Source organism: Prionailurus viverrinus, chromosome B4 (genome assembly GCF_022837055.1).
Source record: "Prionailurus viverrinus isolate Anna chromosome B4, UM_Priviv_1.0, whole genome shotgun sequence".
Lineage (NCBI taxonomy): Eukaryota > Metazoa > Chordata > Mammalia > Carnivora > Felidae > Prionailurus > Prionailurus viverrinus.
In genome coordinates this window covers 18373814-18397633 of record NC_062567.1, presented here as the reverse complement: position 1 = coordinate 18397633, position 23820 = coordinate 18373814, and the positions used below count along the sequence as shown (strand labels likewise).

Below are 23820 nucleotides of genomic sequence, written 5' to 3'. Positions count from 1 at the left end.
TCCTTTCCAATCTTTCCGCATAGTGTTTACCCATAAATATATTGCTTTCCATAGACTTTTTAAAAAAAATTTTTTTAACGTTTATTTATTTTTGAGACAGAGAGAGACAGAATATGAATGGGGGAGGGACAGAGAGAGAGGGAGACACAGAATGGGAAGCAGGCTCCAGGCTCTGAGCCATCAGCCCAGAGCCTGACGCGGGGCTTGAACTCACGGACCGCGAGATCGTGACCTGAGCTGAAGTCGGACGTTTAACCGACTGAGCCACCCAGGTGCCCCTCTATTGACTTTTTAAAATGTTTCTAGATTTACCTAATATTTATGTCCTTTTAAAATGGGTCTTGTAGGGGCGCCTGGGTGGGTCAGTCGGGTAAGCGTCCAACTGCAGCTCAGGTCATGATCTCACAGCTCGTGAGTTCTAGCCCCATGTTGGGCTCTGTGCCAACGGCTCAGCCTGGAGCCTGCTTAGGATTTGGATTCTGTGTCTCCCCCTCTTTCTCTCTCTCTCAAAAATAAATAAATAAACTCTAAGAAATAAATAAATAAAACGGATCTTTTAAATTTTCTCTAGATTTATCAAATGTTTCTACAAAGTTGCCTTTAATATTTCCCGTTTTGTTTCTTCTGGAATCGTCCACAAAAGTTAGACTGTGAGCTGAACCAGATGGCTCACCCATTTTCCCAATCGGCCCAGAAGAGTCAAGATTTTGTAGCATCTTTGAAAATCAGGGCCATCTGATGACTCTGACTTTCATAAGGATTCCTGAGGAGTAACCCAAGAGAGAACATCTGAAAGAATATGTAAATTGCCTGGAAAGCCAAAATATTAAAATGAGAACATCTTGGACTGTTAGATACCCCTAAACAAGTCAGCGTTGAGTTTCTGCTTACTTTGCATTAGCGGGATGGCATGTGGTTAGATTGGCCAGGGCCAGGGAGGCGGCCTCCCTCACTTCTTCACTGTCACTCTTCAGCAGCAGGATTAACTGTGGAATCCCTACAGAAAAAGAGAGGGAAGATGTGGTTTTGTGAATACCCAGCTAAACTACAACTGGGGACCTAAAAATGTTCGAAATGGTTTTTTTCTGCTTTGCTTACCCTGGTTATTGAAAAATTCCTTGCTGCCCGTATTCTCACACATTGCCGAGATCGCTTGGGAAGCGGCAATTTTAGTTTCGTCGTTTTCAGAACCCAAAAGGGCTACGAGGCATTTTTCAACCTCTTGTTCGTGAAAAAGTTTTCTATTCTCAGCTTTCATAAACCAAAAGGAAAAAAATTAATCAGGATTTTGCCGCAAAAAACCATGCAAGGGTAACTACTTCCTCATCTAAAATGTGACAGGAGGTTCCAACTGTTTCTTAGCCTCAGTCGCAAAGCTCTACACTAAATAAAATATTCCCCCACTCGACCTCTAGAACACAGTGACTATGCAAAGTGACTTATGAATATTAAAACTTAAGTTCCTGTTCCCTTGTATGATATCAGTACTAGGGCAAAGAAAATTCTACGATAAGAAAGAGGCAAGTTTCAGATTCAGCGAAAATTTATTTAACACCAGCCATGCTGCCTGGCACGGTGCCGTGTTCACACAATGCTGTCTTCTCACTAAGGACAAAACCCTGTTTGGGGTGCCTGGGTGACTCAGTCGGTGAAGCGCCTAATACTAGATTCGGGCTCTTGTCACGATCTCCCAGTTTATGAGTTCGAGCTCGCACGGGGCTCCGTGCTGGCAGGGTGGACCCTGCTTGGGATTCTCTCTCTCCCTCTCTCTGCCCCTCCCCAGCTCTGTCTCTCTCTTTCTCTCAAAGTAAATAAATAAAGACTTTTTTTTTTTTTTAGAAAGGACAAAACCCTGTTTATTTGATGTTTATTTTAAATACAAAACTCGGGGCGCCTGGGTGGCGCAGTCGGTTAAGCGTCCGACTTCAGCCAGGTCACGATCTCGCGGTCCGTGAGTTCGAGCCCCTCGTCGGGCTCTGGGCTGATGGCTCGGAGCCTGGAGCCTGTTTCCGATTCTGTGTCTCCCTCTCTCTCTGCCCCTCCCCCGTTCATGCTCTGTCTCTCTCTGTCCCAAAAATAAATAAACGTTGAAAAAAAAAAATTTTTAAAATAAATACAAAACTCAACATTTGAAGAATGCCTAAGACATACAAACTGGCATGCTGGAGACTCAAGAGAAAAGGAGAGAAGTAAAGACAGTAAAAAAGAGTAAAAGAGAATGAGCCCAGGTCTTCGGGATTTATAACCTTATATCAAAAAATCATAATCATTTTTATCTCAAGTTACAATAAATGCTGGTGCAGCAAAAATTACAATAAATATTTAATTGCTAAATTACCATTGATGTAACCTAAACATACATTAGCATGTTTTTTTTTTATTTGAAAACAAATAAAATTGTGACTCTAAGAACATACCATGACATTCACCCCATTATGAAACACTTAATTAAAAATCAAAGTATTTTCAATGTTCTTTTTGTTCCCTACTGTTTTTCTCTTGATTTCCTTTCATTTTTTTAAATAAATGACAACCTCATTACTATACTAAGCAAGCACTGCATTAAACTAAATTAGAATGTTAAAACCTCATTTTTTTGTTTTGTGTTCTCCAGCTATTTTTTAATTTTAATTTTTATTATTTTAGTGTTTTTATTTTTAGAGAGAGAGAGACCGCACAAGTGGGGGAGCAGGGCAGAGGGAGAGGGAGAGAGAGAGAGAGAGAGAGAGAGAGAGACGGAATCTTAAGACAGAATCTCCATGCTGTCAGGTCAGAGCCCGACGTGGGGCTTGATCTCACAAACCATGAGATCATGACCTGAGCCAAAATCAAGAGTCACATGATCAACCAACTGAGCCATCCAGGCATCCCGTAAGTTACTCTTTATTAAAGGCATGTACTAGAAAAAAGATATATTAAACCAAACTCAATTTTAATGCCGTAAGAGGAATCAGAGACTAGTTTGACAAGAACCAGCTTACAAATAATTCTTTGCTAATTTGTTTACAGTCCTCCAAAAAGCCTCATCGTAGGTTTGACTTTCCATTAATTACCCTTTGAAGTCAATTTACGTGGTTAAAATAGAAGAACGTGTAAGATATGCTCTTAGGATGTTGATATACTAAGAGGAGACTATTCTGTTAGAATAAAAAATCTCTGCAAAAACCGCCCTACTCATTTCGATCGTATGTGACTTCTGCACGAGGAACTAATTCATCGTTTACATATATTACAACTAACTTGTGTTTCTAGGAATATTCTCAGAACTTATCATAACTGCTTGTCCACTTTAAAGTTAATAGAGGATCTCTGTCTTCTTTTAACCGTGAGTTTTTTCAAATTGCCCCCTTTTGCGCAGAAGCGGAACCACACTCACATGTCACCACCTTTGCAATCACTTTTGGCCTTTGTTCATTCCAAACACAGCAACCTGGTCACAACTGGCACTGGCTACATCACTAACACTTCTGTTCATTTGTCTTAAACCAATTATGAACCATGTCCTGTAATCCTATCGTTTTAATCCCTTGCTCCTTTCACTTAAACCGAGGATTCAGGCAGGTCATGACTGTTTTACTCTTGTAAATGGTGCGATTAATACTTAAATCTCAAGTATGTGGCTTCTGAAAGGTTTTAAAATATATGTAGTCCTGATTAGTATTCCCTGAATAAAAAAGATCTGAAACTCTTCTAGAGTCTTTGACCTAAAATGCTTAGATTTATAATTAAGATTTCCCTGATAGCTCTAAATTAACTTTACTAAACAGAACACTCTGAGCATAACTTCTACCAGGAAAATCAGCCAGAAGAATTAATTTGTCAAGACTAACTTTGGAGTATGTGGTTGTCGCATTCAAAAACCAGTATATACGCAATTCTTGGAAATATTTTTTTAAAAAATAATCTAAATACCACGGGCAATTAGTTTCTCAGCCCTGCTGGGAGTGTTCTCAAAATCCAGCTGCGTTCACCAAACCTCAAAAGTGCTGACTGCAGTGTGGCCATAATAGATTTAAAAGATGAATTAACATATTAACCAAGTACCTTCACTGAATTGCTGCACCGAGAAGTAAAGTATTTATGTTTTAATTATACAGATAATAAAGATGGCAAGGTAATTATGCTACTAATAGAGTAATGTCCTTTAAAGATAACATTTGTGCAGTATCACTAAAATAAAAAGCGTGAGGCTTTGTAACTGGAAATAAATCTGCACGTAATGATGCTTTTCTTCACCCGCTCTCGGGAAGTTGCTATGGCGCCACCTTTGCTCCTGCTGAGATGTTAATGTCAGTTCATAAACCTCCTGGCAACGTGGTAATTAACACCTTCCTCCTCCCGGTCCCAGGTCAAAAACTGACTGATCTGGGCTTTCGACTGTGGGGACGCATGTTAAAAAGTACTCAACAAACAAAACTTAAAGAATGTGTATTAAGGGGCGCCCGGATGGCTCAACGGGTTAAGCGTCCGTCCGACTTTGGCTCAGGTTATGATCACACGGTTGTGAGTTCGAGCCCCCCATTGGTCTCTGGGCTGAAGCTCAGAGTTCAGAGCCTGGGGCCTGCTTCGGATTCTGTGTCTCCCTCTCTCTGCCCCTCCCTTGCTCTCTCTCTCTCTCAAAAATAAATAAACATTAAAAAAAATTTCTTTTAAAGAATATGCATTATGTGTCTGTGTGTTTTTGACGTGCAATGACAATGCATTCCCTAACTTACAAAACATTTTTGATGATGAAAAAGTAAGAAAGAAAGTTTTACGTGAATACTGATGGTTACATTATTCTTAATAACAGGATAAGGAGCGATATTTGTGAAAACCTACTTATAAATGGAGTTCTCTAACTGTGCAAATATCTTCTCTCATTCAGTGGGTTGTCTTTTAGTCGTGGTGATTGTTCCCTATGCTGTGCAGAAGCTTTTCATTTTGATGTAGTCCCAATAGCTTATTTTTGCGTTTGTTTCCCTTGCCTCAGGAGACATCTAGAAAAATGTGGCTACAGCTGATGTCAGAGAAATTACTGCCTGTGCTCTCTTCTGGGGTTTTCTAACTGTGGAAAATTATTTTGAGACTTCATGATTATTTACTTCCAATACAGAAATATTAGGAGAGAACTTTGTTATTCCTTAGTAAGTTTTTAGTTTTTCATTGTCACTAGTTAATATAAAATAAAGACATCCTAGATCTGGCTGGGTCTGGCAGAGAGAAGTCAAGGCAGGCAACATTTGGTATAAAAAGGGGTAGACAAGAAACACAGGTAGGGCTTGAAAAGAAGGCACAGTACAGAAGGGAGGCAGGGGAGAAGAGGTGCTTATTGTCGATCCGGCCAAGTAAACAGCGTAAGGAAGTAAATAAACAACAAATAGAAGAGATCATCAGGTAAACGATGCGGCTGTAGGATTTAGGAGTTGGGAAGTCGATGTCAAATCCTACAAAGACTGTTTTGGCAGAATGGGAGAAGCTGAAGTCGCACGCAGTCGGTCGAGGGATGGAGATGAGATGAAGAGGTGAAGTTATTTCAAATTAACTAGTCTTTCAAAGCAGTTGATTGAGAAGAAAACGGGGGAAAGAGGGGGCCGTGGGTCAGGGACAAGTCAGGAAGAAACAAATTTCTGTAAACTACTCCTGGTCAATGAACAATTATGGGCTCCTCAGAACGTTCTAAATTTGTATCGGTTTCCTCCTATATAACCACTAGGACCAGGAGAAAATAGCACCCCAGTGTTGTAATGCCACATTAGTGGGAAAGCCTCATCATCATCCAAAACTGGGCTAAAGGACTCCATTGCTGTCTCAGTTGACGGGGTAAATAAGCAAGGGCATCCTGCAGGTCTTGTCTGATTATTGTAACTAGGCCTAGATGATGAAAAAAACCCCACCAAAACATTAAAAACCACAATTAGGAATGTGTAATAGGTATGAAAGAAAGAGAACAGAGACGGGCTAAAATAATAAATATTCCTGGGGGGAAAAAAAAACAGTAAATAAAACAAAAGTAATAACCAAAAGTATAAAAGGAAAAAAGTTTCCTAAGTTAGAAAACAAAAAACAGATCCCAAACCACGATTCAGTAGATGACAAGACTTTTCTATGTCTCAGGCAGAGAGAGAGGGTGGGTATGTGTCAGACACATTTTGACAAAGTTTTTTTTAACTTATGGGATAAGGGATTCAGCACAAATACAAAAAGATAATATTTTCTATAAAGAAGAATGGAAATCAGACTGCCCTTAGACTCAGACGCTACACAAACAAGGTTCGTAGAAAATTGGAGAAAATGCTGTGATGTAACAGTTCCAGACCCAGCCAAACTGTCTTATGTGCTTTTTTCCTAAATAAAATCTTAAGAATGGGTATGTTTTATCATGAGAAATTTACAATGTACACTGAAGTGGATTCAATATGTAAATAACGGTAAGTGTGGAAAAAATTGAGTGTATAACGGCAAACTGATTCATAAAAAAGAGAATTATATAGATTTTTTAAAATGTATTTATGTATTCATTTTTTACAGAAAGAATGCATGGGGGAGAGAGGCAGAGGGAGAGAGAGAGAAAGAGAGAGAGAGAGAAAGAGAGAGAGAATCTCAAGCAGGCTCCACACTCAGCCTGATGTGGAACTCGATCCCACAACCTGATCGTGACCTGAGCTGAGATCAAGAGTCAGATGTTCAACTCACTGAGCCACCGAGGTGCCCCCAAATTACACAGATTTTTAGAGAAGAGAATCTATAACCCCCCCTATGAAATTTACAAACATCAGGAAAGGGAAGAGTTATGGAAGCAAAAAAGTTAAATGTCTTCAATAACTGTAGCCACTCTATCTTTAAAAAAGTCATTTAAAATTTCCTTTCATCTATATAACAAAAAAAGGAAGAAAGCAAAGAAGACAACATAGAAAAATGAAAAGCCGAAAACAGCAAACAGGGTCAGGAAGAAGGTGGAACAAATACAATAGTTGTAGAAATAAACCTAACAATGGTTCATCCCCTTGCCTCTGGATCTAGCGAGTGATGGTTTCACAATATTGCTAATCTGTGGGGACCTCGCTATCCCTTGCTTGTTCCCTTAACCCTGACTGTACTTCTGAAAGTAGTCCCTTCATGTGTCTCTTTATTTAACTCATCTGGAGTTTAAAGAGCTGGTAGTACACCTTTGTGTCTAGTCAACAAGTATCTATTCCCTTATTTTATTCATTGTTTACCTTTATCTTCTAGAACAGTGCCTTGCATATAGCAGGCATACAATAAATATTTGCTAAGTAGTGGGCACAGAGCATATTTTTTCAAGATCTCATAGAAGACTCGTATCCATAGATCATATACTAGGCCTCGGTGACAATGCAATATTATTTTCAAAGCAAAACTTGCATTTTTTAAACTACAAATCAAAAAAATGTTAGAATTTAAAATGGGAGACTTTGAACTCTGGGTCCTGCTGGAGAAATGGGATCTGGGGCTCACTGTAGGTCTTGCACTCAAGGGTTGGCCCAGTTTGCTGATATGGTCAAAAGGCTGATTAAAATCCTTGCTTCATAAAACTGAAATTGAAAATAATCCTACGATAACCAAATCTTTATATTACATAAAATGATGGTGCATGTTTCTAAAATGCTGTTCGTAATATACATCACCCCACTTCAAAGAGGAGATCATGAATAAGAGAAAATCCAGAAAAAGTAAGAGAATGATTACAGGATAGCATAAGGACATGGTGTATGGGGAAAGGCTAACTGAAGATTCTTCAGTCTGGAAAAATAACGGTTAAAGGAAACATGAAAAAAAAAATCACAAATGGCATAGATGAAATCAATACAGATTTAGTCATTTGATTCTAAAATAGTGAGGAGACACAATTTGGAACTGGGATGTAGTCATTTTAGAACTAACATAAGGAAGTAGATTCATAAAACATTAAGTGCCAGATGGGATTTAAAGACTATCTGCTTGAGTTTCTTTGTATTACAAATAAAGAATGGATTTCACCAAATGGTGCTAGGAAAACTGGATTTCCACACGCAAGAGAATGAAGTTGGACCCTCACCACACCATACACAAAAACAACTCAAAAATGGATCAAAGACCTAAACATAAGAGATAAAACTATAAAATTCTTACAAGAAAACATAGGGGAAATTTTTCATGACATTGGCTTTGTTAATGATTTTTTGGATATAACACCAATAGCATAGGAAACGAAAGAAAAACGAGAGAAATTGGACTCCCCCAGAATTAAAAACAGTGCGTCAAAGGACACGATCAATAGTATGAAAAGGCAACCCACGGGACGGGAGAACATGTTTGCAAACCATACATCTGATAAGGAGTTAATATCCCGAGTATAGAAAGAACTCCTACAACTCAATAACAACCTGGTTTAAAAAAAAAGGGGGGGGGGGGCAAAGGATTTAAATAGACCTTTCTCCAAAGAAAATAAGCACATGGAAAAAAAAGCTCAACGTCACTGATCATTAGAGAAATACAAATTAAAACACAGTGAGACACCACTTCACACACATGAGTATGGCTACTAACTAACTAACTAAATAAATAAATAAAACAGCAAGTGTGGGTGAGAATGTGGAGAATTGGAACGCTTGTGCCTTGTTGGCGGGCGTGTAACATGGGTGCAGCTGCTGTGGAAAACAGTATGCAGTTCCTCAACATATTTAACACAGAATTACCATATGATCCAGCAATTCCAGTCATGAGTATATACCCAAAATAACGGAAAGCAGGGACTTGAAAAGCTATTTGTATATGTATGTTCATAGCAGCATCATTCACAATAGCCAAGCAGTAGAAGAAACCCAAGTGTCCATTAACAGATGAACAGGTCAACAAAATGTGATGTATACATACAGAATACTATGTAGCCTTAAAAGGGAAGGAAGTTCTTTTTTTTTTGAATTTTTTTTTTTTTTACATTTATTCATTTTTGAGAGACAGAGCACAAGCGGGGGAGGGGCAGAGAGAGAGGGAGACACAGAACCCGAAGCGGGTTCCAGGCTCCCAGCTGTCAGCACAGAGCCCGACGCGGGGCTCGAACTCACAAACCACGAGATCATGACCTGAGCCGAAGTCCGATGCACAACCGACTGAGCCACCCAGGCACCCCGAAGGGGAAGGAAGTTCTGATGCATGCTGGAACATGGAGGAACCTGAGGTGGGTCACGCAGAGTGAAATAAGCCAGTCACCAAAGGACACATATTTTACAGTTCCACTTGTATCAGTACTTAGAATAGTCAAAATCACAGAAACAGAAAGGATGGTGGTTGGCGGGGACTACAGGGAGGGAGAAGTGGGGAGTTCTTGCTTCATAGGTACAAGCTGTCTGTTCTGCAAGACGAAAAGAGCTTTGAAGATGGATGGTGGAGACAGCGTGAATGTACTTAATACCGCTGAGCTTAAAAATGGTTAAGACGCTAAATTTAACATTATGTATATCTTGCTACCATTTTTTTTAAAGAGTAGAACTCATTTCCTTTCCTTTAATCAAAACCAGCTTCTCTTCTTGAGTTCCCCATTTCTGTGAATGGCACCATTCTACTCCCAGCTGTCCTAGCCAGAAACCTGGTCTTGTCCTTGACATCACCTTCTTCCTCCTCCAACCCATGTGGTCGCTCATCGAACACTTATGGACCCTCCCGATGTGCCAAGCACTGTCATGGGGGTTCTCCTTGCAAATGTCTGTTTCAGGAAACTTTCACCTGGTCCTCTTCCTGGTCTTTCTGGGTCCGGTCCAGCACACTTCGAATCTCTCCCCAACTGTGCAGCAAGAGAGCTCTTTCTTTTAAAAGTGAGCATCTGCAATGGTCCCTCACCTTTCTAAGCCACTTCAATGGCTCTTTGTTGCCATCAAAATAAGGTCCAAAGTCCTTCCTTGGCTTATATCGCGCATTAGCATCTGGCTCCTCATTACTTCCACAGCCATCACTTTCAATTTTCTGCTGCATTCTATTCACTAGCCGTTCTGAAAACTTTCAGTTCTAGAATTTACCATGCTCTGTCCCTCCTCTGGCCTTTATACCCTGTTCCTTCTCCTTTAGAGCACTGGTGATCCTTCCCCATCCCACCAGGACCTTCTTTGCCCAGACAATTTCTATTATTTACTTTATGTCCTGGCTGGTAAATTACTCATGTCGGGAAAACCTATGTGATCCAACCTGACTTTAGGTGGCCCTCCCAGGTGATCCTGTCCTTCCACCATCAAGCACAGTGTGATCATCTGCTTCCTTGCCCCTTCTGGGTTTACTGACCCAAAGTGGGGGGCTCAATAAATAATTAGTAAATGAATTAGTAAATAGGTCCAGAGAGGCTGTGGTTCATTCATAGTTACAACTTAGGTCATCGCACTGCAGGTAGCGGGACCAGTGGTAAAACTAGACCACCAGGGACTCCCCACCCAGGGCTCTTCCCGCTGCTACGTCACACGATGGGTCATAAATTCATGAAACTCACTATCCCAAGAGGGGCTGTGACCGGCTTTAAATGGTCCAACCACACAAAAGAGAAGTCGCAAAAATTTTGGCTTTGATATCGTCTGTCTCTTGCCATCGTCCTCTCTTTCGGTCTCAGACAGCTAAGAAGACCTGGGACAGCTGGAAAACAGGACTGACCAGGCGCAATAAGGTCGAAGTTCCATTTGATAGAACACCGAGCCAAGCAACTTTTGCCAATATTAAAAACCTTGATTTTACAACCTGTCTAGATTTGGCATTCATAACGCAACTCACAAGTCCCCTCTATATTAACTCCGTACTGGACGGTGACATTCGGCTTACTGCTGTAAAACTCTGCCTTGAAGAACTCAGTATGGATTGAAAAGGAAGTGGGTCCCATAATATACACATAGGCATATATATGTACAGATGTGGGTGTCTATGTTTGGAAACAAATCATTTAAACTAGTCAAAACTGTCATCATTTAGAAGAGGAGTGATGTGGAAGGAGGAAAATAAAATCACATCTTTTATTAAATAAAATACTCCAAATATACATAAATTAAAACTATAATTTCATCTTCAGTGCTTGTGATGTAATTAATCTCTCATATTTTGCAGATTTATGCCAACATAGCTTGCCACTGAAATGAAAATTGTATTATGTATACAGTGTGAGCATATTATTTTTCCCAGCCATATCACATGGCTATATCACTGCCTGTCTCCAGCCGAAGTTGAAATTACTGTACAGATATCATTCCGAATGTGGGTATATTGAAACAACGTTTTTCAGGATCACAAGCAAGGCATGGATTCTGTAAAATTTCAGAATCAAGGGGAAATAAAGGCTTAACTTAGGAATGAATTGCTTTAAAAAAAAAAGATTCATAATTAAATCATATCGAGTTAATTATGTCCCTGACAAAGCAATTTCTACTTTTACTAATTGGCACTGAGATGAATCTTGACCTTAAATAGTAAGCACTATTCTCCAACGCTCATTTAAAAGCCGACAAATACTGGGGTGCCCGGTTGGCTCAGTTGGTTAGGCGTCCCACTCTTGATTTCGGCTCAGGTCATGATCTCATAGTTCATGAGATCAAGCCCCACGTCGGGCTCTGTGCTGACAGCACGGAGCCTCCTTGGGATTCTTTCTCTCCCTGTCTCTCTGCCTCTCCCCCACACGTGCACGCACGCACACGCTCTCCCTCTCTCTCACAAGAAATAAACTTCAAAAATTAATTAAAAGCAGACAAATACTCTAGTGCTTGTTAGTACTAATCAAAACCAAGAATACAAGAGGAAGCATGTGTGCTTAGTTCATATAAAATGAGACATACGATCATAAGCTGCTTTAGTAATTGCTTTTGCTGCATTCTTCTGAATATCAGGAATTGTAGAATTTTCTGCAAAGGACAGGAGCTTCTTAAGACCCCCGGTCTGCTGAATCAGCACCAAAGTATCCATATCTTCAAGGCAATTGGCTATCACGGCAAGTGCTTCTATATGAAGGTCATTCAATTCCTAATAAGAAAAGCAAATACAACTTCAGAAAATTGTAGTGAAAGAAATTGACACTTGCCAAATTTTACTACAAGACGAAGGTCAGTCAGAACATAACCTTGTTAATGTTGTTGTGACAGATGCCCAAGGAAACAGTTCTGTTTAATTATCATAACATCACTCTCCCTCACAGTTTGCCCCATCTCTTCTTGCTCCCCTGCTCCAAAATGTTTCACAGATACAGGATCATTTTTTCACAGATAAAGACGCTTGCAGCAATAGTAGCCCAGTGAAGTTGCTCATACAACCTCGTACCGCCAACGATTTTAAAATCCGAAGAAAATATTCTTTGAAAAAGCAGACAGGAGCTGAAGGAAAGCATATTCCCTAAAATCTCCAGCTGGTAGAGGGAAGTGTTGTAAGTCTGTGACTTCTTGCCTCCACTATCATGGGCTCCAACACAGCAATGCTTCTGGTCAAGGAGCTCTCTTCACAGCAAACCAAGGGTGACAGGGGGTCCATGCCCATATCCCACCATCCCGAAGCAGCTGGCTCAACAGAGTGGCCTTTTGAAGACAGTTACGGTGCCAATGAAGTGGGTGGCAATACCTGGCAGGGCCGGGGCAAGGTTCTCCACTTTATATACGTTCTGAATCAGTGGCCAATATACGGTGCTGGATCTCCCAGAGCCGGTGATGGTGGGTCCAGGAATCAGGGGGTGGAAACGGGTGTGGTAGCATTGTTACCCCCTAGTGGCCCATCAGCCATATCTTTGCTTGCTCTCTCCCAGAACTCATGCTCTGTTGGCCTAGAGGTCTTAGTTCCAAAGGAGAGAATGCTTCCACCAAGAGGCACGACAATGATTCCACGGGACTAGAAGTTAAAACTTCCCCCAGCCACTTTGCCCCCCCCCCCCCATGCCTCCACATAAGCAGGCAATGAAGGAAGTTCCTGTGCTGCTAGGGTGGCTGATCCCAACTACCAAGGGGAAACTGGACTGCTACTCCACACCAGAGTGTATCCGGAATACAGGAAGAAGAGTATATCCGGAATACAGGAAGAAGAGTATATCTGGAATGCAGGAAGTCCTTCGGGTATCTCTTAGCATTACCATGCTCTGTGAATAAGGTTGAAAGAAAACTACAATAACCTAATCCAAGCAGGCCTCCTGAATGGCGCAGACCCTCAGGTATGAAGATATGGATCACCCCACCGGGTGAAGAACCACATCCGGTTGAAGTCCTTGCTGAAGGAAAAGGAAATGTGGAATGGGTATTGGAGGAAGACAGTTATCCACACCAACTACCACCATGTGGCCACTTGTAGACAAGAGGGTTGTAACCGCCATGAGTATTTCTTCCTTATTTTGTTATGAGTGTGTGTGTGTGTGTGTGTGTGTGTGTGTGTCTGTGAAATAGTGTGGGTATTTTTTCCCTCTCTTATCCCCTCAGGCAACATAAGATGTATTGACTTTACAAGTTAGTAGTTATTCTTAATTTTACTTCATAGTATTTAAGTTACAGGATATCAAGGAGAAGACTAAATATCCCCCAAGGACATGGCATCCTCTTCTGGGGAAAGGGTTAGTATATTCTGGTTGTACACAGGATAGTTATATCATGCTAGGCATGCAAGGACCTTGCTATTGCCTTGATTTTGAGATTAAGTAGGATTTAAGGAGATATGTAGGGATGCCAAATTGACTCGTGATGATTAATTTTCACGTTTTAACTTGGCTAGGCCACGGTATCCAGATATTTGGTTAAACATTATTCTAGATGTTTCCATGAAGGTATTTCTCTAGATGAACATACTATATAAATCAGTAGACTAAGTAAAGTAGATGATTCTCCCCAGTGGGGATTAAATAACCCTTCCTGCTTTATCCTAGAGAAAACTATGGCTGATAAAGCCTAAAAGACTAATTCTAGGTATTTCAGGAAATCATGAAGAGGATCCTAAACAAGAATTTAAAAATCTTAAATTTCTAAACCAGAAGAATGAAATTATTTTATTTTTTAAATTTTAATTTATTTAGAGAGCAAGTAAGGGAGGGGCAGAGAGAGAAGGAGACAGAATCCCCAGCAGGCTTTGCACTGTCAGCATGGAGCCCGATGCAGGTCTTGAACTCACAAACCGTTGAGATCCTGACCTGAGCTGAAGCCAAGTGTCAGACACTTAACCAATGAGTCACCCAGGTGCCCCTCAAAAAAAGTCTTTTTTTTTTTTTTTAACAGTTTGGCTGCTTCTTTTTTTTTTTATTTTTTTTTTAACGTTTATTTATTTTTGAGACAGAGAGAGACAGAGCATGAACAGGGGAGAGGCAGAGAGAGAGGGAGACACAGAATCTGAAACAGGCTCCAGGCTCTGAGCGCTCAGCACAGAGCCTGACGCGGGGCTCGAACTCACGGACTATGAGATCATGACCTGAGCCGAAGTCGGACGCTTAACCGACCGAGCCACCCAGGCGCCCCCAAAAAAGTCTTTTATAATGGCCTCTATCATTAATCTGATTTAATCATGCTGATAAACAATGTAGCAATAAACAAATTAATTAATCCATTTTACTGAACACTATGCTTAAATATAATAAAATTTTATTTTAAAAAGCATTCTACATTCGGATTTTATAGCAACATGTAGGAGAGATACATTTCCTCATAGAAAGTTGAATGAAAGTGTCAAATACCTTAGTTTCTAGGATTTTGATAAGGTGGTCCACTCCTTGATTGTCTCTCAGCGTTGCTCGTGCCTCCTTATCATTTGTAATAATACCTAAGGTTTTGAGAGCCAACAACTGAATAACTGGATATTCTGACTTCAAGAGATCCAATATAGGGGGGATTGCATTTAGTTCTTGAAGTGCAGCTCGACACTGAAAATCCTGCCATGAGATACAAATGGTCAAATAAGTAAAATTTAAAGCAAAATACAGTCAGTCACAAGAATGGAGAACCTCTACGGTCTAACAAAGGACATTGTAAGTTTTAAATTTCCCATCTTTTATTCCAGATTCCCTTCCAAAGTCACTCACACAGTAAGTAAGAAAAACCCGCCATCGACAACACCTAAATATTCATTTTAACTATGCAGACATTGTCAATAACAGGAAGTAGATGTGATCTATGGTTTTTGCAGCACCTATTGTTTCTTTATTATCCAGCAAAGTCCTTTCGTTACTAACAGCACTACAATAAATCTGCGCATAATCAAATTCTTTTCACACTCTACACCCTGTTTCAAATAGTATTTGATAAAATGAAACGATGCCATCAATTCCTTATTATCTTCATCCAAATGGATTATTTATGAAATGCTTACATGCACACAGTGCTGCTGGCAGGCCCTGTGCACGCAAATTTATACCAGGTTGAGTTCAGACACATGACCTTTATACAAGACGTTTATAATATCAAGGGGTCGTTAGAGTCTCGGTGAGTCGCTCTCCCCTGTGTGTCTGCAATTCTGTGTATGTGAGTGGTGGGGAGAGGGCTAGTTGGGGTGAGCAGTGGGGAAAACCAAGCAAAAAGTTATGAGAAGCCCCCAAACTCTGACTACTAATCGTGACACTTAAAATCAAAATATCATAAATGTCAAATAGCATTAAGGTGGAAAAGGTCCCATTAACAGCTTAGCTTTTCTCTATCCATCCTTCAGTGCATGCTTCCTACAGGCATAAAAACTGTAGAAAGTTGTTTGCTGTGGGTTGAATTGTGTCCCCCCAAAATGTATGTTGAACTCCTAATCCTCGGTATCTCAAAACATGACCTTATGTAGAAACAGGGTCAGTAGAGATGTTATTAGTTAAGTTAATGTCATAGTGGAGCAGGGTAGGTACTTAATGGTGTCCTTAGAGGACTGGGGTCTTTAAAAGAAGAAGCATGGGGTGCCCTGATGGCTCAGTTGGTTGAGTGTCCGACGTTGGCTCAGGTCATGATCTCAGTTTGTGAGTTCGAGCCCCGCGTTGGGGCTCAGAGCCTGCAGCCTGCTTCGGATTCTGTGTCTCCCTCTCTCTCTGCCCCTCCCCTGCTCACTCCCTGTCTCACTCTCTCTCAAAAAGAAATAAACACTAAAAAAATTTTTTTAAATACGTAAGAGGAGGCACAACAGAGGGAGAGATTGCAATGATGGCAGCTGTATACCAATGACCGCCAGGGATTGACGGCCGCCACCACCAGAAGCTAGGAAGAGGCCGGGAGGATGCTTCCCAGAGCGGCCGTGGGGGCAGGGCCCTGCTGACACCTCGAGGTCGGACCGCCAGCCTCCAGCACTGAGAGAAATTCCTGTTGCTTTAAGCCGCGCCCGCCGCGTCTGGGGTAGTTTGTTACAGCGGTGGGAGGAAATTAACATGCTGTTTTTAACCAGTACTTCTGTTGTGAAGAATAGTGAAGGCAAGTCTTTTCACTTCTCTTTGATTACAAAATTATAGGGAGGTAAGAGCTATGAGGAGTCTTGGGATGAAAGACACTAACCCACTCACTGACCACGTTATTTAGGCCTGTGGGATAAGAGAAAGGGGGCAGTGGAGCAGGGAGGAGCCAGGGTAGAGGCCAGTGAGTGCCCCGCCTAGGGCAATGACTTCTGAGGCCGGGAATGCTCTTGCTGCCTTCGGGCATCACCCATTTGTCACTCTTTCTATATAATTTGTCTAGATACTCCACCTCTCGGTGAACCCTCCTTTACCTTCACTTCACTATCTCTTCCTTTTATATTCTACTGCTAGCTCTTTCACATGGCATTTTGGTATTTTCAGTTGATCTAAGCAAAGCTAATCAAATGTGTGTGCGAATTGTTCAGGCACCTGAGCAGCAAAAGAAACAGAGAAGGCTGTTCAAAGTGTCAGGAAGCTGACCTGCTGTGGGGGGGGCGGTGCCTTGAGGGGCTGCGGGAGGGGTGGGGACACAGGACAGCACAGGTAGAAGAGGCCAAGGCAGGCTGTTTCTTTCCATAACAAAGGATAAACAGTTCAGTGACAAAGCACCTCGAAATTATGGACAATGAGCTCTGTTCAGCATAAACTCATTGGGTCTTCACCAATAAATAAGTCTAATCCAAAAATCTTGGTACACTGAATACGGCATGCATCGCATCCAATGTGCTTAGATCACCAAGGTTAGGTCAATAAGTCTGCGTGGGTGAAACCTCGTTCAATGTATTAGATTCCACGTTTCAAGAAGAAATACATTTATCTACTTTCATCCTGCCTTAATTTGCAAGCCATTCTATTCTTTGAAAATTTACATACACTTCTAAAATGCCCTTTCATAGACCTGTACTCTGAAAACGATGAAACATTGAAGGAAATTGAAGGCAACACAAAGAAATGGAAAGACATTCCGTGCGCATGTATTAGAAGAACAAATACTGTTAAAATGCCTATACTACTCAAAGCAATCTTGACATTTAATGCAATCCTTATCAAAATGCCAGCAACATTCTAGAACAGACAATCCTAAAATTTGTATGGAACCACATAAGACCCCAAATAGCCAAAGCAATCTTGTAAAAGAAAAACAAGATGGGAGGAACCACCCCTCCAGGCTTCAACGTATATACAAAGCTGTAGTAATCGAATAGGATGGTAACTGACACAAAAGCAGACACCCAGATCAATGGAACAGCATAGAAAACCCAGAAGTAAACCCACAATTATATGGTCAATTCATCTTTGGCAAAGGATGCAAAAACATCCACGGGGAGAGAGAGTCTTTTCAATAAATGGTGTTGGGAAAACTGGACAGTAACATGCAAAAGAATGAAACTGGGCCACGTTCTTACACCATACACAAAAATAAACTCAAAATGGATTAAGGACCTAAATGTGAGACAGGAAACTAAAGATCTCTGAATAGAGCACAGGCAATTATTTCTCTGACACTGGCCATAGCGACACCTTTCCAGATATGGCTCCTGAGGCAAGGGAGACAAAAGCAAAAATAAACTATTGAGACCACATCAAAATAAAAAGTTTATACAAGCAAAGGAAACAATCAACAAAACTGAAAGGTAACCTTCCGAATAGGAGAAGGTGTTTGCAAATGGCATATCCAGTAAAGGGTTAGTATCCAAAATACAGTATATAAAGAACTCATACAATTCAACACCCAAAAAAACAAATAATCCAATTAAACATGGGTAGAAGTATGAACAGACACTTCTCCAAAGAAGACATCCAGATGGCCAACAGACCCATGAAAAGATGCTCAACGTCACTCACCATCAAAGAAGTGCAAATCAAAACGACAATGAGCTCTCACCTCACACCTGTCGGATGGGCTAAAATCAACAATACAAGAAACAACAGGTGTCAGCAAAGATGTGGAGAAAAAAGAACCCTCGCGCCCTGTTGGTGGGAATGCAAACTGGTGCAGCCACTGTGGAAGGGAGTCTGGAGGTTCCTCAAAAAGTTAAAAAAACAGAACTACTCTCTGATGCAGTAATTACACTCCTGGATATTTACTCCAAATATTCAAAAACCCCAATTCATAAAGGGATACATGCATTCCTGTGTTTATTGCAGCATTATGTCTAATAACCAACCTATTGAAGCAGTCCATTCACCTGTTGATGGAGATATAAATAATGAGATATTGTTCAGTCAAAAAAAGAATGAAGTCTTGCCATAATGCAACAACACGGATGGAGTTAGAGCATTCCGCTAAGCAAAATAAGTCAGTCCGAGAAAGACAAATACCGTATGATTTAAGAATTTAAGAAACAAAACAAATGAACAAAGGCAAAAAAGAGAGACAGAGAGAGACAGAAAGAGAGAGAGAGAGAAACCAAGAAACAGATTCTTAACTATACAGAACTGATGGTTACCAAAGGGGAGGTGGGTGGGGGGTGGGTGAACTAGGGGATGGGGATTAAAAAGTTCACTTTTGGGGCGCCTGGGTGGCTCAGTCGGTTAAGCGTCTGACTTCAGCTCAGGTCATGATCTCGCGGTCCGTGAGTTCAAGCCCCGCGTCGGGCTCTGGGCTGACGGCTCAGAGCCTGGAGCCTGCTTCCGACTCTGTGTCTCCCTCTCTCTCTGCCCCTCCCCTGTTCATGCTGTCTCTCTCTGTCTCAAAAGTAAATAAATGTTAAAAAAAAAAAAAATTAAAAAAAAAAATTTTATTAAAAAAAAAAAAAAAGTTCACTTTTGGTGATGAGCCCAGAATATGTATATCATTGTTCAATCACTATATTGTATACCTGAAACTAGTATAAAACTATACGTTAACTGTACTGGAATTAAAATGAAAAACTGAATAAAAAAAAAGAAAATGCCCTTTCATGGGACACAATTGCTTCTAAAATGTGAAAGTTGAAAGGTATCTACACTCAACCTCCATTCTTTTTTTCCCCCAAGGGATAACTCCTAAATAGTACCAGAAAAAAAAAAAAAAACCAAAAAACCAGTGAATCAAAACTGAGGAGTTTTTAACACCTTTTAGCCTTTTTTTTTGGGCAAATCAATTCTATAAATAGCTTTGGTCAAAACCCGCTTTTAGAAATCACCCTCACCTGGGTCAAGTTGTAAATGCACTCAACAGAGTTCTTCTTCACGTCAGGGTCTGGGCTGGCCAGCAGTCTGACGAGTGGCTCTAACCCGCCGTGCTCCAATATCTGCACTTTGCTGGTATACTCCGCAGACATGTTCGCCAGGCAAAGACTGGCGAACTCATGAATCACCACCTCCTCTGCACATCAAAGATAAACAACACAAGTGTGAGAAAGGCTTCCGCAACCACTACTTTAAAACACGTTTTGAAAACCAAAGCTTCACGAATCCTAACTTTTGGTGAGAGCCCCTCTTGGCTTGAAAGACCTTAAGGACAATTCACAGTTGATATTACATAGGCTATTTCCGAGGAGTAGTTTAATGAAATGCGAAAAACAAACCAGTCCCATTTTTGAAACAGATGCGTGATGCAAAACTACCTTCTGGAGCAAGCTGAGCGATGACGGAATTCATGACATCTAGTTCCCTTAACAATTTTTTAACATCGTCTGCAAAAGAAGAAACAGCGTATTAATGTTTCTTATTATCAATAACAGCGAGGTTGTTTAAACAGTCCCTTATGAGATAGGCTTTATTATTACCTAATTTTACAAATAAAGAAACTGAGGCTCAAAATCAGCAAGTCAGTGGTGAGACCAGGTAGCATGGTCAGGTCTGTCGGACCCTAGACAGACTCTAGCCCCTCTCCTTGATCACCGAAATATCCTACCTTCCGACAACACTAGAAAAGATAACCAGAAAAGTGCCAAGTGTACCTAGAACACTAATCAGTAAAGCCGAGTTACTGCGCCCTACATTTGTTTACCGTATAGTAGAAATTCCTTTTGGTGTTGTTTTGTTGGAAAGGGTATTTTTAAATTTTGATTTTAAGAAAACTTGTGCAGAATGCAAGTTAAGAATTATCCTCAGCCTTTTCGATTACTATATCTTGGCTGTGTTCCATTTGATTATCAGACAAGTATATCAGACAAGTATATTGATTTGTTTAAAGTTCACTTCTGTACTAGTCACGTGAGCCTAATTAAGGCCGGGCAGACACGCCCCTATTTCTCCGCTGCCATCCTTAACCCGTGTTTTCTGAGAAATGAGGCATAAGAAATAAGGTACTCATTTAGTTTTTGCAGTGGTTCTTGGTCAGTTATCTTTGTAAGCCAAAATTAGCATCATTAGGATTTTGGAAAATTTCACTTCGTGGCAGAGAGTCTCTGGATGGATTTTTCCTCATTAACCACTGGGTATACTTGACTTTTATTGGACACCTTTTGCTCTGTTCTGTTCAAAATGGCGGAAGAGGGCCAGCAAACTTATCGTTGGCTTACACGTATGTGAATAAGCTCGAAGTACAAAAGAATAGTAGAGCTTCTGGAAAGGGTAGCATCCCAAAGTGGAGGGCATTATTTTACAGTCAACACTGGTTCAAAAAACGGGGGCGCCTGGGTGGTTTCATCGGGTGAGTGTCCAACTCTTGATTTCTGCCATGATCCTAGGGTTATGGGATCCATGATCCTAGGGTCATGGGATCCAGTTATCCAGCCCCGGGAGATTCTCTCCCTCTCTCCCTGTCCCTCTCCCTGGCTCATGCTTTCTCTTGCTCTCTCTGTCTAAAATTAAAAAAAAAAAAAAAAAAAAAGTATACCTTGACAGGGAATTAAACGAGTGAAGGCATCCTACTCAGATCTTTCCAAGTGTGCTGGTGCACCTTCTAGAAAACTTGTGTTCTTGGTATTCCTGCTCTGAGGAGTCCAGTGTCTGTATTTCCAAATGAGAAGGCCACACCCGTCTATTTTTACATGCTTGATGCAAAATATTTCTGGGCTTTTAGATCTCCAGTTCATTCTCCATTTGGTATCCAAAAGAACCTTCCATATATTTCAAAGTTTCTGCTGCAACACTGACCATGAGGTCAAGAACACCGACGCTCCATGTGCCCTCTGCTTCTTTTGTTTCCCTGCAGGAAGGAAATGCTCCCGCAGGCCAAGGCCGCCTGGCTGGGCCCGTATGTGACACCTCACGTTCTTCTGCCCTAACAACTCAAAAGTCTTCATCACAGAAACCCGTGCCACGAAATTCCCTTCTAGATAGGAAGTTAGCCAAATCTGTCCAGTAACAGATCTAGTAGAGCTCTCCGCTAAACCATTTTTCTCTTGGCTCAGAGGAGGGCTCAGATTCTGTGGCAGTGCCTCTAAATCAGTGGCATAGCCGATCAGTTTGTTATTCTGCTTTTTGACCCCAATTGTCCCTAAAGGATCTTTCTTTTCCTGAGGGTAAGTCAGCAAAACATAACGGATAAGTGCCTATTTTCATCACTCGAAAAACAATATCGATCTCTGCCCCCTTCTTTCTCCACAGAGAACACGCTCATAAAGGGCAACTGAATAGAAACTCTATCTATCGTGGTCGGTCCACGCAAATATGTTCTAGCTGGGGGCGCCTGGGTGGCACAGTTGGCTAAGCGTCTGACTCTTGATCTCGGCTCAGGTCACGATTTCACAGTTTGTGAGTTCAAGCCCCGCCTCGGGCTCCGCGCTGATGGCGTGGAGCCCGCTTGGGATTCTGTCTCTCCTCTCTGCTCCTCCCCCACTTGTGCTGTCTCTCTCTCAAAATAAATACATTTTTAAAAATTTGCTTTAAATATGTTCCAGCTAAACTCTAGGACACATACAATTTTAGGTGGTTCGGAACTGCCAACACCTTCACTTCCTGGAGTAACTTCATGCAATCTGGGTTTTTTTAAAAAACATTTTTTTAATGTTTTTACTTAGTTTTGAGAGCGAGAGAGAGCAAGCAGGGGAGGGGCAGAGACAGAGGGAGACACGGAATCTGAAGCCGGCTCCAGGCTCTGAGCTGTCAGCACAGAGCCCGACATGGGGCTCAAACACACAAACCGCAAGATCGTGACCTGAGCTGAAGTCAGAGGCTTAACCGACTGAGCCACCCAGACATCCCATGCAATCTGTTGTAACTGCATTCTTATTTACACTTTCTGGTTGCCTAATATGAACCATCCAATTTATTTTTGACCTTATATACTCTTTTATTTTATTTTATTTTTTTTTTAATTTTTTTTTCAACGTTTTTATTTATTTTTGGGACAGAGAGAGACAGAGCATGAACGGGGGAGGGGTAGAGAGAGAGGGAGACACAGAATCAGAAACAGGCTCCAGGCTCCGAGCCATCAGCCCAGAGCCTGACGCGGGGCTCGAACTCACGGACCGCGAGATCGTGACCTGGCTGAAGTCGGACGCTTAACCGACTGCGCCACCCAGGCGCCCCCCTTATATACTCTTTTACATCAACCTTTTCTTAAGATGGCAAGGTCTTTAGATCGCCATAAGTAATGTAAAATCTGGGCTTCAAGGATGGCAATGAACTCTCTCTTTAGCTGACTTCATTAAATGAGCCTCTGTTATACGGCCTCATCAAACTAAATACAAACCGGGGGCGGGAGGGGGGGTGCGTAAGAGACAGCAACTCCATTTTGATTAAAAGGTTTAACACAGTAATTTAAATGCTTGTCTTGAATGACCCAGGATTAGCATAGGCTCATAACTCAATCACTTTAGAAAAAAGACAAAGAAGAAAAATCAAGAATTTGTTTGCTCTCACAGCAATCCTTTTAGCACTGGGCATTCTGTTGGAACATCGTACTGGTTCATCCACTATGAACATAGTGAAAGCATTGAGTACGTGAAAGGCATGTGAAGATACAAATCTCTAAAGAAAAAGCGGTTATTTTAAGACAGCCTAAAGATGATTTCACCATGCGGCACCAGAGGTGCGTTTGTTTACAAATTAGTCTGGAAACATGCCTTTTCATTTAAAAAAACTTCTTTAACGTTTATTCATTTTTGAGAGACAGAGTGTGAGTGGGGGAGGGGCAGAGAGAGAGGGAGACACAGCATCCGAAGGAGGCTCCAGGCTCTGAGCTGTCAGCACAGAGCCCGACGCGGGGCTCGAACTCACGGACTGTGAGATCATGACCCGAGCCGAAGTCAGATGCTTAACCGACTGAGCCACCCAGGTGCCCCAGGCCTCTTCGTTTAGAGTGAACGACTAGCTTAGTGGCCTCGGACATGGATGGACAGTGAAGCAAAAGCTATTCATGTACTGGCTGTACTGACAAAACAGGAACACGAGCCATTGAGGACGCCAAGCAGGTTATCGTGTCATCAGATTGTTCACGTAGAAAATGAATCAATTCCCATAAATGCCTTGATTTTTTTTTTTTTTTTTTTTTTTTTTTTTACCCAATTCGTGGAATCAAAAGAAAGCTCTTGGTCAGGGGGCGGGAGGGTTCATTCATCATATCTAAGACCCACGGGCTCGCTGGAAACCGCCAAGACAGCAAAACTCTTTCCAGTGTTATGCTTCGT

General features: G+C 41.4%; 1 protein-coding gene across 10 annotated transcripts in view; it reads right to left on the bottom strand.

The window, feature by feature from the left end:
- The window catches only part of ARMC3 (armadillo repeat containing 3), a 101552-nt gene that overhangs the window by 44410 nt on the left and 33322 nt on the right, over positions 1 to 23820 (bottom strand). For all 10 annotated transcript variants that reach the window (XM_047868433.1, XM_047868436.1, XM_047868437.1 and 7 more), the window contains 6 exons: positions 19867 to 19935; positions 19450 to 19625; positions 14633 to 14827; positions 11781 to 11964; positions 1099 to 1251; positions 892 to 997 (listed from right to left, as the gene is read on the bottom strand). In XM_047868433.1, coding sequence (XP_047724389.1) covers positions 892 to 997; positions 1099 to 1251; positions 11781 to 11964; positions 14633 to 14827; positions 19450 to 19625; positions 19867 to 19935 — 883 coding nt within the window. The remainder of the gene's footprint in view (positions 1 to 891; positions 998 to 1098; positions 1252 to 11780; positions 11965 to 14632; positions 14828 to 19449; positions 19626 to 19866; positions 19936 to 23820) is intronic.